Source organism: Engraulis encrasicolus, chromosome 2 (genome assembly GCF_034702125.1).
Source record: "Engraulis encrasicolus isolate BLACKSEA-1 chromosome 2, IST_EnEncr_1.0, whole genome shotgun sequence".
Classification (NCBI taxonomy): domain Eukaryota; kingdom Metazoa; phylum Chordata; class Actinopteri; order Clupeiformes; family Engraulidae; genus Engraulis; species Engraulis encrasicolus.
In genome coordinates, this window is record NC_085858.1 from 51709428 (window position 1) to 51725855 (window position 16428).

Here is a 16428-nt window from a genome sequence, read left to right on the forward strand (position 1 = left end):
ACCACCATTACCCTCATTCCTAACTCGGCTCTCTCCCTCTTGGACTCTTCCCAAGTTGTTGCCATAACAAGCAGTCCGGAATGCTGAGGACAGGAAGTGAGTTCGAGAGAGTTTACGCTACATATTTTCCCATCTTTATTATCTTATGTACAGAGTGTAAATAGCACAGAGTATGTGTGCACAGTTGTGGACCAATTGTTTTTGTTGTTTTTTTATGGGGGGGTGGAGGTTTTTTTGGCTGGAATTGAGAGTGTTCACATGACAACCATTAAAAGATACAGCGGATCAATAAAGTGAACAAACAAAAGCAGATATAGATCTCCTGAACAGAGCTGAAGGTCACCGTAATACTCACAGATCAATGAGCTCTTTTTAACGTCCTCGGAGTCGGATTACATTACGACATCAGGTATGATATTGACCCCTCAGTTCACTGCCCACTTTCACACCTGTGTGCTCTGCAAACACTGATCATTATTGTGCCACAGTGCAAGGCAAGGCTGTATGAGGCATGGTTTGGTGTGGACGTAGTAAACAATGCAGTGTTAACTCAACACATAGAGAGAGTATTCTGGGACTTTATAAGATGTTAAATCGACTCTCTACGTGTTAAATAGGCATATACACTGTATTTTTACTGTGTTACAGCTCACTGTATTGTTATTGCTTATGTATGTGGCTGTCCTCATGATTTCTGTGTTTTTGTGTCTCCCACAGAGCTGAGAAGACTGAAGTCCTGAGCGATGATCTCCTGCAGGTGACCTTGTTCTTCTTTCTCCTCCCATATAGACACTGAGGAATTACATAAATCCCCATGTATATACACACCAAATTATTCAGTGTTAATTCCACACTTAGAAGATAGGACCAGAGTAGTGTTCATTTCAACTCTCTAAGTTTTGAATTATCACTGGAAAATAGCAGATGTGTTTGTGTATATCACTGTTGCCCCTAAATGCCCAGGAAATGTCAGCACACAGTACTGTGCGCATAAGGTACATTTTGCAGGTAAACTTTGCTGCCAACATGGTGAACATGTTATAGACGTGCCTTCTGTGTCCAGGCCTGTCAGGAGTAGGCCCAAGAAGCCATGAGCAGAACTTACACATTTAAAAAGGCAGTGTTGCTTGAGGAGTATATTTAAGATTTTCTGGTCTATTTGGTCCCAGAGTTTTAACTGTTAATACCGCTAAATTAATACTGTATTTTTACTCTGTGTGATTTCAAAGCTGAAAATCAGCTAAGCCCAATAGCTGCACAATTGTCCCACGTTTGTACAGACAATACTCCAGTATATCACATTACCAACCCAAATACCGTTTTCACTTTTACTGGGCTTTCAATCAGCATGCATTATGTCTTTACGGTATACTGTGTCCTTGATGTACAAAATAGAGGACAAGTTTACAGTCCAAACACCACAGACGTGCGTACGGTATTGAATGTCAGAACACGTTGACATCGTTATGTTTTGACTGTGATGTCATCGACCTGCTTGATTACATCTGCCCTGTCTGCTAACCAACCGTGACAGAAACGCTATCCCACACAGTAAAAAGCGGAGTGTTAATTCAACACATACAGAGAACTCTGGAACCAAATACCTGGTAGATGTAAAAACAACTCTCTAAGTGTTGAATTAATCCTGCGATTTTACAGTGCCAACCAGGCAACAAACTACTAGCACAGCCTTGCTTGTTATTCTTCACATTGGCTGGGTCAGTGTGAATTAAAAGCCAAGGTGCTGGGTGTAGTGCTGTACTGTAAGTGTGCTGAACTGGGAATTGAAGTTATGACATCTTATTCAGCAACTCATTGCATCATCAGACTCCTGTCAGAGCAATTACTTGTCAGCTGTACTGCACTGCGCTGCACTGTCCTGCACTGCTCTCTCCAGTACCTTAATCTTGCTCTGCCTTTGCCTCACGTGTGTGTGCGTGTGTGTGTGCGTGCGTGTGTGTGTGCGTGTGTGTGTGTGTGTGTGTGTGTGTGTGTGTGTGTGTGTGTGTGTGTGTGTGTGTGTGCGTGTGTGTGTGTGTGTGTGTGTATGCGTGTGTGTGTGTGTGTGTGTGTGTGCGCGTGTGCGTGTGCGTGTGCGTGTCAATTGGACTTTGCTCGGACATCATTGCAGCTTGCTAGACATTCCTGTGCGCACTCCCCTTTTTTATGACGGCCTGCACTACACTCGCGCTGGAATGGAATGCTCCAAGGAGAGGGCTGGCTGAGGTGCACTTCTGTAGTTGCGTCCACACACAGGTGCACCTCAGAACAGTGCTACGGCCAATAGAAATACATGCAGGCACTTTCTGCCATCCGTACACACAGGGCTGGACTAGTCATCTGGCTAGTGGGCTGACAGTCGTCAGGTGCCAATGTTGTTGGATTTTTTTGCATTTTCTCAGAGACTGGCTAACAATTTAGAAGTCGTTGCACAAAATGCCGAACCTATTTTTCTGGTCTACTCCAGTCTAGCCCTGTCTACCCACATATGTACTGTATATTCAAACTAATACTGAGGTAGCTGAGAGCTTTGGCTTGTAGACTGTTCAATATGTCCGCTTTTACAGTTAAGCCAAAAAGAGGAAGTTAGTTGGCCCTATTCTCCATGGATCAACTGTCACAAATCGCTTTCAAAAAGCTATCACAAAGAGAACAAATGATTTGAAGATGAGATGTGTCTGCATTGGAGGGGGTTTTCCACTCTTGAGTGTTGTATATTTTTATTTAAATTATGTAATTTGTCATCTTTCTTGAGGGAGTTTTCCATTCTGAGAGTTTATTGTTATTATTTATTTAAATTATGTGATTTGCCTCCTGTTTTTCAGTGAGTTTTCCAGTCAAATGTTGTTTTGTGGTTCACATTTCGGCTGCCAGGCAGAAAGAAAAACATTAACTCCCTAAAATAGTAACACGAGTCAGTCTGATATCATCCACCCTAAAACCTGGAGCATAATTCATCTGATTTCCACACAGCTGTGGAAGAATCTCTGGTTCTGCCCATGTAGCATTTTTTCCTTGACGTAAAAGGTCCTGACTGTATCACACCAAGCTCACAACCCAGAAAGCCTGCACTAAATCCAGCTAAATGATTGACTGTGATAGACTGTGTAGAACGAGCGCTATGCTGTGTGCTGTGATGTGCAATGAGGGGGCGGGGGGGTTGAGCTGTGAGTAGATACCGTATGTAATGTATGCAGGGGTGCCGGCAGGAGAGGACAAAGGGAACAGTTGTCCCGGCACAAGGCGAGATGGGGCCCAGAATTGGTTACTCATTACATTGCATCTATTGGGCAGGGGGGGCCCTTTCAGAGGACTTTGTCCCGGGCCTGACCAAAGCTGCCAGCAGTCCTGAGTGTATGTATGGATGGATGCAGCTTGTCTTATGCCGTCTCCCTCTCCCTTCTTCACGTGTACCATCCGTCTCCACCTGCCTACGATGCACACTTCACTCTCAGCAGGGCCCAGCGGAGTGCTGCAGTGCTGTGTAGTGCAGGTCTTGGGGGAGGAGACTATCTCTTTAGCTTGCTATCTGTCTGTGATCTCGAACTATGTTGAAACACACTGGTGGAAAGAGAATCAAGAGCCCATATAAACGGCCTTGCAAAAGAGAGAGGGAGCGAGGCTGAAGGTTTATAAGCTGCTCTTTACTGCAGTACGGCCCCTCCCTCACCCCCATGAGTCAAGTTGGCCGTTGGTCATGTGACTTTTCATTTCCTGGGTCCCCTTAAGCAAGGCCCCTACTGTGAGTTTGATGACCTGGTTGAAGGATACAGATTGGAACAAGGCCACAGCAACAACACAGTATAAATACATCATTACAGTAAACCAACACTTAAAGTGCCCATGGCATGAAATTTTGACCTTATGATGTTTTGGGGCCTTAAAATGAGTTACTCTGACCTCCTGAAGCCATCCCAGTGGTTTGCAATGTGTTACTGTGTACACAGAGCTGTGCTGGAGGTTCCTCCCAGTTTGTAAACAAACTCTGACACAGCATCCAATTGACGCAAAGCTCGTGTGTGCCCGAGATGACGTCATGCCCTCGTTCGCTCTCAACTCGTCCACGCCCTCTCTCCACCCACTAGCCCGCCCATTCATTTGAAAACTCTATAAATACCAGCAGAACACCACATATGTACTGGTTCAATGTCTGAGGGAACATTTTCCGGACAAATGCTTTCACAATCTGGGACAATACAGAGCAAGTTATGGCTAACACCTGACGCTGAAGTCTGGATCAATACCACCAAGCCTCCTGAACAAGTAAGTCATGAAAAGCTTCCAGTCTGTATTACAGTGTCATGGCTAACTAGCCTGCAGTATTAGCTGTGAAGTGGGGAAAAACCATACATTAGCCAAGAAAGCTACACTGTACCAAAAGCAATAGCCATACTCTGTCTAGTTTTTCTTGGGAAATCGACTGTAAAATATAACCATGGTCTTTTGAACTTACATATACATCAAGCATGAGCACAATTTACTAAATGGTTTCGATGGAAATGAAACCTTGACGACCGGGCGAGCGGCTATGTTAGCCCACCTGCAGTCAAATAACACAGGCATCCAGCTAGCTAGCTAACAAGGAATGTGATGTTGACAATTATTCTATTACACGCCAATTTAACAAGACCAAATTGCTCAACATTTCGTTGGTTGACCAAGGAGGGTCCTGTGGTTGAAAACAGGGCATTTTAAACGTTGTTGGTGAAAACACGATTAATTAGGAAACCCTTTTTGTTGGCTGTGGTGGTGCGGTACATATTCATTTCGATTCCCAGACTGTCGCTCCCAACCCCAATCGCTCCCCGGTCGGCACGCTCCCACTAGCCAGACTATCGAGCCCACCGCCATATAACGGAGCTAGTTATCTTTTTGATGTTAGTTTTTTTTGTTTATAACCCTAAACTTAACCCTACACCTAACCCTAACTCTAAACCTAATCCTAAATTGCTTGTATGTGGCAGTGATAATACGTGAAATATATTCGGGTGGGATCGAACGTCTGGGAGTGATAAAACCACCTGGGGCTACACGTCCCGGAGTGATCTCCGTTGGGAGTGTCCATCTGCCACCGTTCATTTTCATGGAGACTGGTTGTTCGTAGTTTCACCTAGGGATGTTATAACTTGAGCTAACAGGTGTTCGAACTAACCGTATGTTTGGAAAGCCCAGTTGTGACTACACACCAAACTCATAACATAGCATATTGACCAGGCAAGCCTTTGATTCGATTTGGGTTCTATTACGGTAATTACTCAGTGTGCGTGGCTGCACGAACTCAGCTGACACATCCAACACAGACTTCAAGCAGTTGATACAGGCTGCTATTTAGTGGTTGTGACGGCATTTGATTGCGTTTTTGTTTTCATCATATAACAAATTTGGCGTAACCTCTGGTAGGTACACAGAATACAGCAGTCGGATCACTTGTCTAGCTTACCTTGCTCCAGTGCAGGCAGCTGTGGAGTTACGTGTGAGTAGCTATGCAACCTGCTCCCACTGTCTGTCATTTTTTCATTCCTATCCGTGAATAGCTTGGAAAGCCAGATGCAGTCGAATATTGGGTTTATGTTTCCTTGACATTTATGTCTCTGTTCTGACTCAGACAATTTTCTTGTATAGAATTTGAGAGGCTTATTGTGGATCATGGAAAGTTATATACTGTATTTTTTCCTAATGGCCGCAATTCTCATCTTCAGAAGTTTCCTGTTACAGACGGTCATGATGAGTAGAAGAAGGCAACATGATGAAGCAAAACTCCATCACCACTACGTTGGAGTCTTCCCATTCAGTCATCATCCAATTTGCTCCAAAGAATCACATACAAGCAGGTATCTGTAATTTGAGTGCTCTGGATCTTCACCTTTTTCCTTGGTGCTCATCAGTGTAGGGGCTCTCAAACTTGGTCCAGGTAGACAGATGCAGAGGCACTAAAGGTTGCAATTTATACGCCCTGAAGGCCATAAGGCCGAAACGCGTAAGCATTGTAGCCAAATAAAAAAGTAAAAAAAATGCAACCTTGAGTGCCTCAGCATCTGTCTAACTGGAACAAGTTGCTGCAAAGAATGTTGTCTTTCCTTATATGCTGTGTAGGTGAGAAGATGGATCTTGTTGTTCTAGCGCCTGATTTTTTGTTTTTCTTTTTTATAGCAGGATTACACTAAATGGCAAAACGTGTAGGCCTACCTTGTTTCCTTTCCACTATCCAAACTCCCATCCTCCTTTGTGCTTGTGACCTTGTAAAATATGATGTGGTATGCTGATAGATGGGCAATTAAACAACTCACAAAATATCAATTCAAATGTCATTTTCTGATTAGTTGTTGTGCATAGCAGGGAAACTTATTTTCTCCATGGATGCTAGGTAGGTTGTTGGGCCACAAGCCCAAGTAGAAGACATGAGTTTGGATAATGGAGTGGATACCTTGACTATGCCCCCTGAAAACACTCTTCTGTTGAGATGTCTATATTTGCTTTACAAGGCAATGTCACACACACACACACACACACACACACACACACACACACGGTTTCAGGTGATACTTGACTTGATGTAATTATTATAACTATACAATACAATTCATGGCATTAGTATGAAATGGCTCTTGCAGTGTTTTAGGAAGGAACCCTTCATATCCTTTCCAATGACAATAACAAGGTTTGTCTTTGAAACTGGCTAACCCTCACCATCTTGACCAACTGAAAAATAAGAGGGACACTCTGTTCACACATTGTCTTTTGTACTTGCAGACGCTTCTTACAGATGGCTGTCCTCTAGAATGAAAATGCACACCAACCACCGGCAAACATCAAAAGCTAATCCAACCTTTGGTAAGATTTGAAAAGAATTCAGTTAAACTAATTCTGACATAACATTTTAATAGTGTTACTTCAATAATTCCAAAATGACATAGCATTCTGAACAATATTTTGCTTGTCCTGTAGGCTTTGTGTGGAAAGGTCTTCGGAAACCCTGTGACTGATGCAATGTTGGTGCCCTAGAAGACAAGTCAGCACAGTTCAGACGAGCCAGCCAGAGGAGGTCACCGCCAGCCTTGTATCGAGGTTCCAGCGTCTTCATCGGGGAACTCGGCATGGATATGCAAGACGACACTCGAATCACTGATGGACAAATGCCTGAAACGGCTGGAAAAATAGAAAAGATGGTTACAGAGACTGTTATTGCTGTTCTTCTTTCAGTACAATATTTTGCCTTCCATAAAATATTCACATGTTCCAATTTAATATTCTTGATGCTGTTGTAAATAAAATTTGCACACTGTCTTCACACTGTCTGCATAATTGAATTGGCCGCTTATGGTGATCTTGAAACTCTGTACAAAAAGTTCCAGCATGCGTTGTGGCTCTCCTGCCTTCTCTCCAAGTTATAGTGATCTGATAAAGATAAGACATGGCGCAAGTTTGCTCTTATATGCACAGATGGTGTCAAATGAAAGTAATGCGACCTGAGCTAGGCAGCATAATGTTATCTCTTTCTGTGGGCATTGTCTCAGTTTCCACACTAGCATCTAACCTTATTACAAAAAAAAGCAGTTTTCTGACACTGATAGCCAGGTTACTCTCAGGTAAACATGAGATGATGCAATTTTCACAATGGAAACTTAACTGGCAACTATGGATAAATATGATGTCAACAGAGCATGGACTATTTCACCCATTGTATACAAACAGTGTTTCCCAACCAGGGGTACGTGGAAAATGTGATACTAACAAATGTATGGAGTGCACTCACATTGGTATAGAGGATCATATAGAGCAGGGATGGGCAACTGGGGGCCACATGCGGCCCGCCTCCTTACTAAGTGCAGCCCATAGATAAACCATACTTATAAATTATAATGAACAATCTGTTAAAATTACACTGTTGGCTGACAGAGAACACTCATTGCTTCCAAACTTTTTTCGGCGGCCACTGAGCAAACCAACTGCACCTTGAATCTGCAAGCTGCAGTCAGATCCGCAGTCATCTGGCCCTCCAATGTTCCAATGAAAAAAATGTGGCCCTCCTTCATGAGAGTTGCCCACCCTGATATAGAGCATGAAGGAGGGGGGTACTCATGATATGACTAAATTAATTAGGGGGTACACAGGGCAAAAAAGGTTGGGGATCACTGGAATACAAGACATAATGGATGCATTTTTAGAATGCCATGTAGGCTATTGGACAAAGGAAAGCTGGCTATTCTCCAGCACAGACAGTGCACAGGGTGCTGTTCAAATGCACCAAGTTGTATGTAGACACATTTTATGATCAGCCGATGGTGAGAGGAAGTGCATACATCATAAACTAGTATAGAGTACCCTTTTTGTCATGTAATACACCACCCTCCTCAAACAGATTTGTGATGCATGATAAGCATGGCAGTGGTGAAACAGAACAATGTTGTAAACAAAGGTGTAAAAGTCTACTATAACCTGACAACTACCCCTCGTTCATTTATAACATTGTTTACCACATTTGTGTTGCATCATAACATTACAAAGGGGAAGGACTTGCAATTGCATGCTAAACCATCCACACTGAGAACGTTGCTGGGTTTTAGAGGGGGACAGTTGCGATGCCAGTAACGTGCATCACACACGCATCAAATGGGGTTGTTTGCTCATAAGTTAAAAAAAATAATATTATAATTTATGATGGTGACTTGCCAGGTCATTGCGTGGTGAATGATTGCTGCTGTAATTACAAACTCACTAGCAAGCAACAGTGCTCAGAACTACCCATTCAACAAATTGAAATTGCAGACATAACATTTCAAACTCACCCTTCTGAGGCATCCTGCGCTGAAGCCCATGAGCAGGTAGGCAATAGTATGTTTAATCTTTGGGTCAAAACAAGCGAGAGTAAGTTCCATCAGGTGCTGGACATGCCATTGCTAACTAGGGCAAATTGCTAACTCTAGGTAACAGCTAACCTGCCGTACCACCACCACAACACAGCTTTAGCCCGCGGCTCCGCCCCTGCTCATCAACGACACTCCCCCTCCTGCCCCCCTCCCCCTCCTGTTGCATATCATTACCAGATCGACGCACTGGGAGAGGAGACTTTTCACCAAAGAGGCCTAAATGGCGCATTTCAGCATTATTTTGATAAAAATTGCGGATATAGCATCCTGACACCCCCGCAAACCCATACAAAGCACCAAAGGACCATGTAAATTTCATGCCATGGGAACTTTAATTCAACACAATTCAATATTTTACAACATTATATCTTCTTGAGAACAGGTGTGTCAAACTCAACGCCTGGGGACCAAATCCGGCCCACAGTGTAATTTGGCGTGCAAGATAATTTCAACTGTGTATCACAGTTGGCTCACTATACCATTGATATATACAGTAACTTAATAATAAAACTTGAAAACATCTCACAAGATTAATGAGAGTGAAGCTAACAGTGAAGTTAATCAACAGTGATTCTTCCATTCATACATTACAACAGAAACAGGCACATTTGAACTACCATATAATTGGAGTATTTGTGAAATTTTGTCTATCCTGTGACCTGTGGCTGTGTAAATGCACAATATTTGAGTAAATACTGAGTTTGGTGGTCCATAACTTAGTCCCAGATTTTGATTTTGACCCACAGTGAATTCCCGTTTGAAAGCCCTGTTCTAGAGTTGGTCCCAGAGTACTCACTCTAAGTGTTGAATTAAGACTGTTAATCCAATTGTATTTGTTTTACTCTGGAGCGTGCCATTCTTAATCATCCTTGTGCAGTTATAGCAAGGATAACTCTTGACAGACCCATGGGTATCAGGTCTCCGGTCTGTTTGAACATGTCAAGAATTCCATCCCTCATCCCCTGTCCAGCGTTTTTTTTTTCCCCTTGGTTTTTCTCCAACTTCACATCCTAGTGTGATGAATGCTAGGAAACTGACGGTCCGCTATTTGCTATTATTTAACTGTGGCATCTCATCTTCCTCCTCTATACTGTTTCTAAATTAACTTCTGCTTCTATTTCCCATCACTGCTTTTCACATCTGCTGACACGAGCAGAAGACGCAAGCAAGTATCTAAATAGAAATGGCCAAGCCACTTTCCCACAACTATACTGTATGTTAGATCTGCATTTCGCTTCTTCAGGAAAGACTATGTATACCCCAGTTATTGACGCTTCTCATTTTTGTTCCTGTTGTGTAAGTAATTTTAAGAATGAGGGTTTCACTTCTGTAGCTTACTACAATAACCTTGATACCTGCATACGGTCTCTCTCTCACACACACTGTCTTGCAGAGGTGAACACAGGTATACGCACAAACATAGGCACGCATACACACTGACACAACAGATACACAAAAATAGCCTGTAGTGGACATGTGGCGCACTTGCTGTGCTACAGCTGCTGAGCAATAGAGGAACTGCAGTCTGGCCCTTAGAGGCACGCGTAGTATATAGGGGCAGTCATGGGTGAGCGGTTAGGGCGTCAGACTTGCATCCCAGAGGTTGCCGGTTCGACTCCCGACCCGCCAGGTTGGTGGGGGGAGTAATCAACCAGTGCTCTCCCCCATCCTCCTCCATGACTGAGGTACCCTGAGCATGGTACCGTCCCACCGCACTTCTCCCCATGGGGCGCCACTGAGGGCTGCCCCCTTGCACGGGTGAGGCATAAATGCAATTTCGTTGTGTGCAGTGTTCACTTGTGTGCTGTGGAGTGCTGTGTCACAATGACAATGGGAGTTGGAGTTTCCCAATGGGCTTTCACTTTTTCACTATATGGATATTTTTGAAAATGCAATGGTTTTGGCCTCTCATTTACACCTAAACATAGGTTTATAAGTCTCTTTTTATATAAAACTGCAGTTGTAAAAAATATCCATTGTAGGGATTCTAAAATGCTACTATCACAATGGCGTTTTTATTTTTATCCACATGTCGTGTTCATACATAAATGGATAAAAGCGTGCTATGGGTTTCTCAGTTGCCCTGTCTGGCCTCCTCCCTGCTGCCTGTGCTGCATGCTACCTGAGGGAGACGTCGGAGTCTGACTCCAATGTTATCCACCCTCAGCTGATGTGAGGCAGCGGGCCGTAATTCAGCCCAGACACCTGGCATAGGGATTCCCCTCACTGCTTAACACAACCCTGGCAGATAGGAAAGAGCTTAAATTGTCCACATGAATCAAGGTGAAGGATATCTTTTATGACCATTTGCTGTGTAGTGTGTGCGTGTGTGTGTGTGAGTGGGTGTGGTAGTGTGTGTGTGTGTGTGTGTGTGTGTGTGTGTGTGTGTGTGTGTGTGTGTGTGTGTGTGTGTGTGTGTGTGTGTGTGTGTGTGTGTGTGTGTGTGCACGCGTGCTTGCACGGTTGCGTGGGTGCGTGCTTGCATGCGTGTGGGAGTGGATATCAGAATTGAATGCAGCTGTGCCGAAAATAGGGCTTTCCTGCATGTAGGAAACATCAGCAGTGGGTTGAATCAGCTTGCTGGGGGCCTGGTGGTGATGGGGGACTGGTGGTGATGGGGGTGGGAGGTTTGGTTAGGAGTTCGGCGGCAACAGCTTCCGAGTCTCTCTGAGACTACTGGAGGGAGGAAGCAGGCAACAGACACAGACGCCCTGACAGACAAGACAGCCAGACACCGAGACACGTGGCAGACATGAGAAGCCAGTGTGCAGTGCCAAATGTCAGAGTGAAAGTAGGCCTTGGTTGACACGCTTGGCTAGTTGTGGGTGAAGGTTGCACCAAATCGCAACAGGAACCAACTTTGTTATCGTGAACAGAGTTTAAATTTATTTGTGGCATCGTTTTACTGCCATGCTATATAGAAGTTATAAAGCTCATTGTGATTCGTCAAACTCTTCAGACATTTTTGTTGTTCCTAAAATAGGCCTATCAATAATAAAATCATAATGTATTTTTGAAGACTTTGTAGTGCTACAATGTAAAACATTGCAAGCCAGTGAAACGTACAAAAAATTGTCCTGCTGCCTTAAGTTTATGAGTTAACTCAACTCGAGGCTTAACTCAACTCGAGGCTTTCGCAAGTTGTGTTAACTTACAAACTTAAGGCAGCAGAGCAACTTACTTTTATGTTTAACTGGCTGCAATGTTTTACAGTGTATGGTAACCAAGTATTTTCACTGGCTGTATTACAGCGTTCTACTGGTGGAATGGTGCACATGAGGCTACAGGCGTTCTGCTCATATCTGTGTTTTTGACTGTTTGTGTATCAGCCAAACCCACATAAAACTCTCGCTTGCTTGCAGCGCAATCTGGACATAATCAAATGCATGCAATCCGGGCCTGAGCATGTTATTGCATCTTATTGAGATACATTAGCTTTGACACGTACATTGTGGAATGAAAATGGAAATGATATGACCAAGATCATGTTACCAGAGAAATCCTTCACCGCAGCTGCATACCGCAAAACTTAATATTCATTGAAATCCGTTGAACCTTAAAGAGGCGCAAGGCGAAGCGTCCTCTACTTCAACAGAGGTCCTTGTGGTGTTTTCTGTTTTGTTGAATTTTCAATAACTTTTCCAGATGCTTCCGTGAAACAAGAAGAAGGCCTTTCAGCACTTACTGGCCACAGTAGTATCAAAGAAGGTGGATCTAACAAAGAAGCGTCATTTTGTTTCTTTTCCGGTATCCACTTTATGTCGGGTGAACGCCCCTTTAGGAGACCTTCGGTTAGGAGACCTTCGGAGTCCTGAGGTTGAGAATCAATTAAGTCCCCTTAGCGCTGTAGATGGCGGTAGCGCACGTCTTGCGCAAACACCTCAAAAAGAGAAGAAGAAGTAGGGGACAACGCCCCTTTAGGAGACCCAACTTGAGCACGCGCTTTTGCATTGAGTGGGCGTGCTTTGCGTTATCTTTGTTTGATTCAGTATTTTTGGTAGTATCATGGATGCGTCATTGGTTGCCTTAAAAATCACTGGTTCTGGTGGGTGAAGTGGCGCATTGAGCTGATATCAAGAATGGGCTTGTCTGTCCATGGGGACCTACAGTCCATTTGAGTCCAGTCTGGGTTACTCACGTCCCAACCCTACTCTGTGGTGACATTTTTAGTTTCATCTTAGTTTTCTTAATCTTCTACTATTCTTATATTATATTATTTTTATATATACTTTTATTCTCATCTGCAGTGCTTACCACCTGAGTTGCTTGTCTGCCGATATTAAAATTATTACTACAACTCCCTCTCCCTCTCCTGCTCTCTTCCTATCATGATCATGACCACTGTCCTATCCACAATGAAGGCAAAAAGCCCATATAAACCACTGCCTCTTGCTCACCTCCAAACCCACTACTCAGAAGCCAGGGCAAATGGGATACAGAGCAGCCAAAGTCTTGCCCACAAAGTCTTGCCTGATTTCAGCATGGATCTCAGAATTTGATGAACACATGTGCACGTTTGCCACATTGCCATACTGTATATCCAGATTTCATCAGAATTTTTTTATGATTGTGCGTGTGTGTGTGTTTGTGTGTGTGTGCGTGACTGTGTGCGTGCATGTGCAATGCATGCGTGTTGATGGGGCATATGTATAGGTACATTTTACTTTGTTTGTACAGTATGTATTTGTGGTAATTTGCTATGTACATATACATACAGTGTGCATTGTAAAACTGCTAGGCTGATGGCGGAGCAACATGCGTGTGAATAAGTTAGTAAGCATGACTGTGTATTTACATTTGTGCTTATGTGCATTGTATTTTCTACAGATTGAACGTCGGATGGAAAATGTGCGATCAGTCTCACACAACGTCCATAAGAAGATGCAGCTGTGCCTACAGGGTCAAGCTGGGGCTGATGTGGACAAAAGACATGTAAGGCCGAAAGACAGGCAACTTACCGGTTTACTGTACTAGACGTAATGTGCAATAACTAATCTGGTGACAAGGGATGGAGTTTTTCTAGCAACACCTCCATACAGTTAATTTTCAGTTAAGCCCGTTCACAAAACAACACGCCCAACACAATGCATATTTTGTGTTATGAAGTGCAAACTTTATTGGTGCTTTCTAGAAAAAATGTCTCTGACTTTTCAGAAAAAGCTTCCGCTCACAGGCCTGGCACAGGCCATGAAGGATGGAAGTGGTCACCTAGGAGACGAGTCTCTGATTGGGTGAGTTGGATCACATGATGTAGGAGCTTCATACCAACCTCTAACTTTCAGCAACATACTGAGCGCCGTTACATGCATGGAATATTCAGTTACCGTTTAAAACGAGTACCAGAACATTCAGTTCATGTGTGTGAATCAGCATTCTGCATCCAGAATATTCACGGACACGAAATGCTAGATAAACAAAGAGTTTCTCAAATAAATGATTCAAGTCTTTATTTGGAATGAAAATACATGTAACTGCGCTCGCTGTAAGTGTCTGTTCGTCTGTGGTGGCGTGTCGAGCTTTGATACCTCTGTGTGGTCTTCACATTCTCTTTTCACACGTGTCCTGATAGAACCAGCAGGCCCCATTACCTGGAAATATCTCAAATGGCTAAACAAGCTGTGTTTCTCAGAGCCAAAGGGGACATTGTAGATGGCTTGGAGCGCTGAAGCTACTGTCAAAGTCTTTATTCACTGTTTATAGTAAGGGGAGAAAGGTGTCTGTTTGGTCTATAAAATAGGAAACGAGTTAAGAAGAGCAGAGCAACGGACTGTAGAGAAGAATACAATAGAATAGAATTACTTCATCCCAGTGGAAATTAAGCACAAAAAAAGAAAAAGGTAAAAAGGACATGTGTGCAGGAATGAATATGTAGATGTGCTAGCATGTATTCAAATGGTGGTTTATATAGCTTCAGTATATGACTACATCAAAGATGAAGTATCAAAGTTCTCTCAAATAAACTTTGAATTTTACACAATGTCAAGACAACAATAGATGGCTTTGAATGAACAGGTAGCCCTTGGGTAGCCCTCAGGTAGCCCTTAACAGACCACCATTACTGCAGCTCAAGCTGACAGGAGGGTTGGTGAGTATGATATAAAATACATGGCATGATGAATATACTGCAGCATTTAGTTCCCATTTAGCCAGGCTGCTTGTGGAGTTTGTTTGGGTCGATGGTGCCCAGTTGTCCTGGAGAACCTCCAGGGTATGATGAGGGAGATGGACTGAGAGCTAGCCCAGGAATGGTGAATGGCTCTGGGCATTCCTGTGCACCTTAACAACGCCCTCTGTGTACGACCCCACCACATTGAGGAATTCCAGCAGGAGTGATAAGGCCTACCACTCCTTTGCCATTAGTGTGTGTGTGTGTGTGTGTGTGTGTGTGTGTGTGTGTGTGTGTGTGTGTGTGTGTGTGTGTGTGTGTGTGTGTGTGTGTGTGTGTGTGTGTGTGTGTGTGTGTGTGTGTGTGTGTGTGTGTGTGTGTGTTCCTTCATGTTAAGTTAATTATCTGCTAATGTGTGTGTCTGTGTGTGTGTGGTGTGTGTGTGTGTGTGTGCGTGCATGCGTGCGTGTCTGCGTGTGTACGCATGTTTGTGTGTATGTATGTAGTAAGATGCTGGACTTGTGCGGAGAGGCTGAAGACAAGCTGGCGTATGATCAGAGCGAACATGAAGTGACGATCCAGAGAGACATCCTGGATCCTCTGAACCAGCTAGCAGAGGTCAGTCCTGCTCTGGATGCTGTCTTAGACACACAAGAGCCCCTCATCCCTATCCTATTCATGCTCTTGTCTCAACCACACTGTGAAACATTGCAAGCCAGTTAAACTTAAAAAGTTGCCCTGCTGCGTGAAGTTTGTTAGTTAACTCAACTTGAAGCTTATATTTGCGGCAACTCAGAAATCAGAGTCTCAAGTTGAGTTAACTTACAAATTTACAAGGCAGTAAGGCAACTTACTTTTTGAAGTTTAACTGACTTGCAATGTTTTACAGTGCAATGACTGCTAGTTTCAACACCCCTTTCTCTGTTCTTGCTCAGCGGGCAGCATGTGGCCCCTGGGTGGGCCTGAGTTTTGTACCCCTCTGTCATACATACGGTATACTCATGTCTCAACAGTCCATTCTCCATACCTCCATGCAGGTGGCCCCTGAGTTCTGCCCAGCGCTGCTATACCTACTCTTGTCTCAATAGCCCTTTCTCTGTGCCGGCAGGTGGACATTCCCAACATATTAAGGAATAGGAAGCAGTTAGCCAGGCTGGTCCTCGACTATGACTCAGCCAAAGCCCGGTAATGCTGGAAACCTACGCACGCACGCGCGCACGCACACACACACACACACACACACACACACACACACACACACACACACACACACACACACACACACACACACACACACACACACACACACACACACACACACACACACACACACACACACACACTTGCACAAACACAACATTCCATGGCTGCAGCCACAAAACATTGGTATGGCAATCTTAGTCTAAGGGTAAGATTACCAGGAATCTTTTGTTGTTGACATTGTTTTCCATCTTT

At 43.8% G+C, this 16428-nt stretch overlaps 1 protein-coding gene and 1 long non-coding RNA gene across 3 annotated transcripts in view; both read left to right on the top strand.

The window, feature by feature from the left end:
* The window catches only part of arhgap17b (Rho GTPase activating protein 17b), a 53216-nt gene that overhangs the window by 8637 nt on the left and 28151 nt on the right, over positions 1-16428 (top strand). For both annotated transcript variants that reach the window (XM_063190641.1, XM_063190647.1), the window contains exons 2-6: positions 718-757; positions 13695-13799; positions 14022-14098; positions 15480-15591; positions 16082-16158. In XM_063190641.1, the coding sequence (XP_063046711.1) occupies positions 718-757; positions 13695-13799; positions 14022-14098; positions 15480-15591; positions 16082-16158 (411 nt within the window). The remainder of the gene's footprint in view (positions 1-717; positions 758-13694; positions 13800-14021; positions 14099-15479; positions 15592-16081; positions 16159-16428) is intronic.
* On the top strand, positions 5713-7200 carry LOC134463485 (uncharacterized). Its single transcript, XR_010037757.1, has 3 exons — positions 5713-5831; positions 6751-6831; positions 6946-7200. It is a non-coding gene; the product is annotated as an uncharacterized LOC134463485 (long non-coding RNA).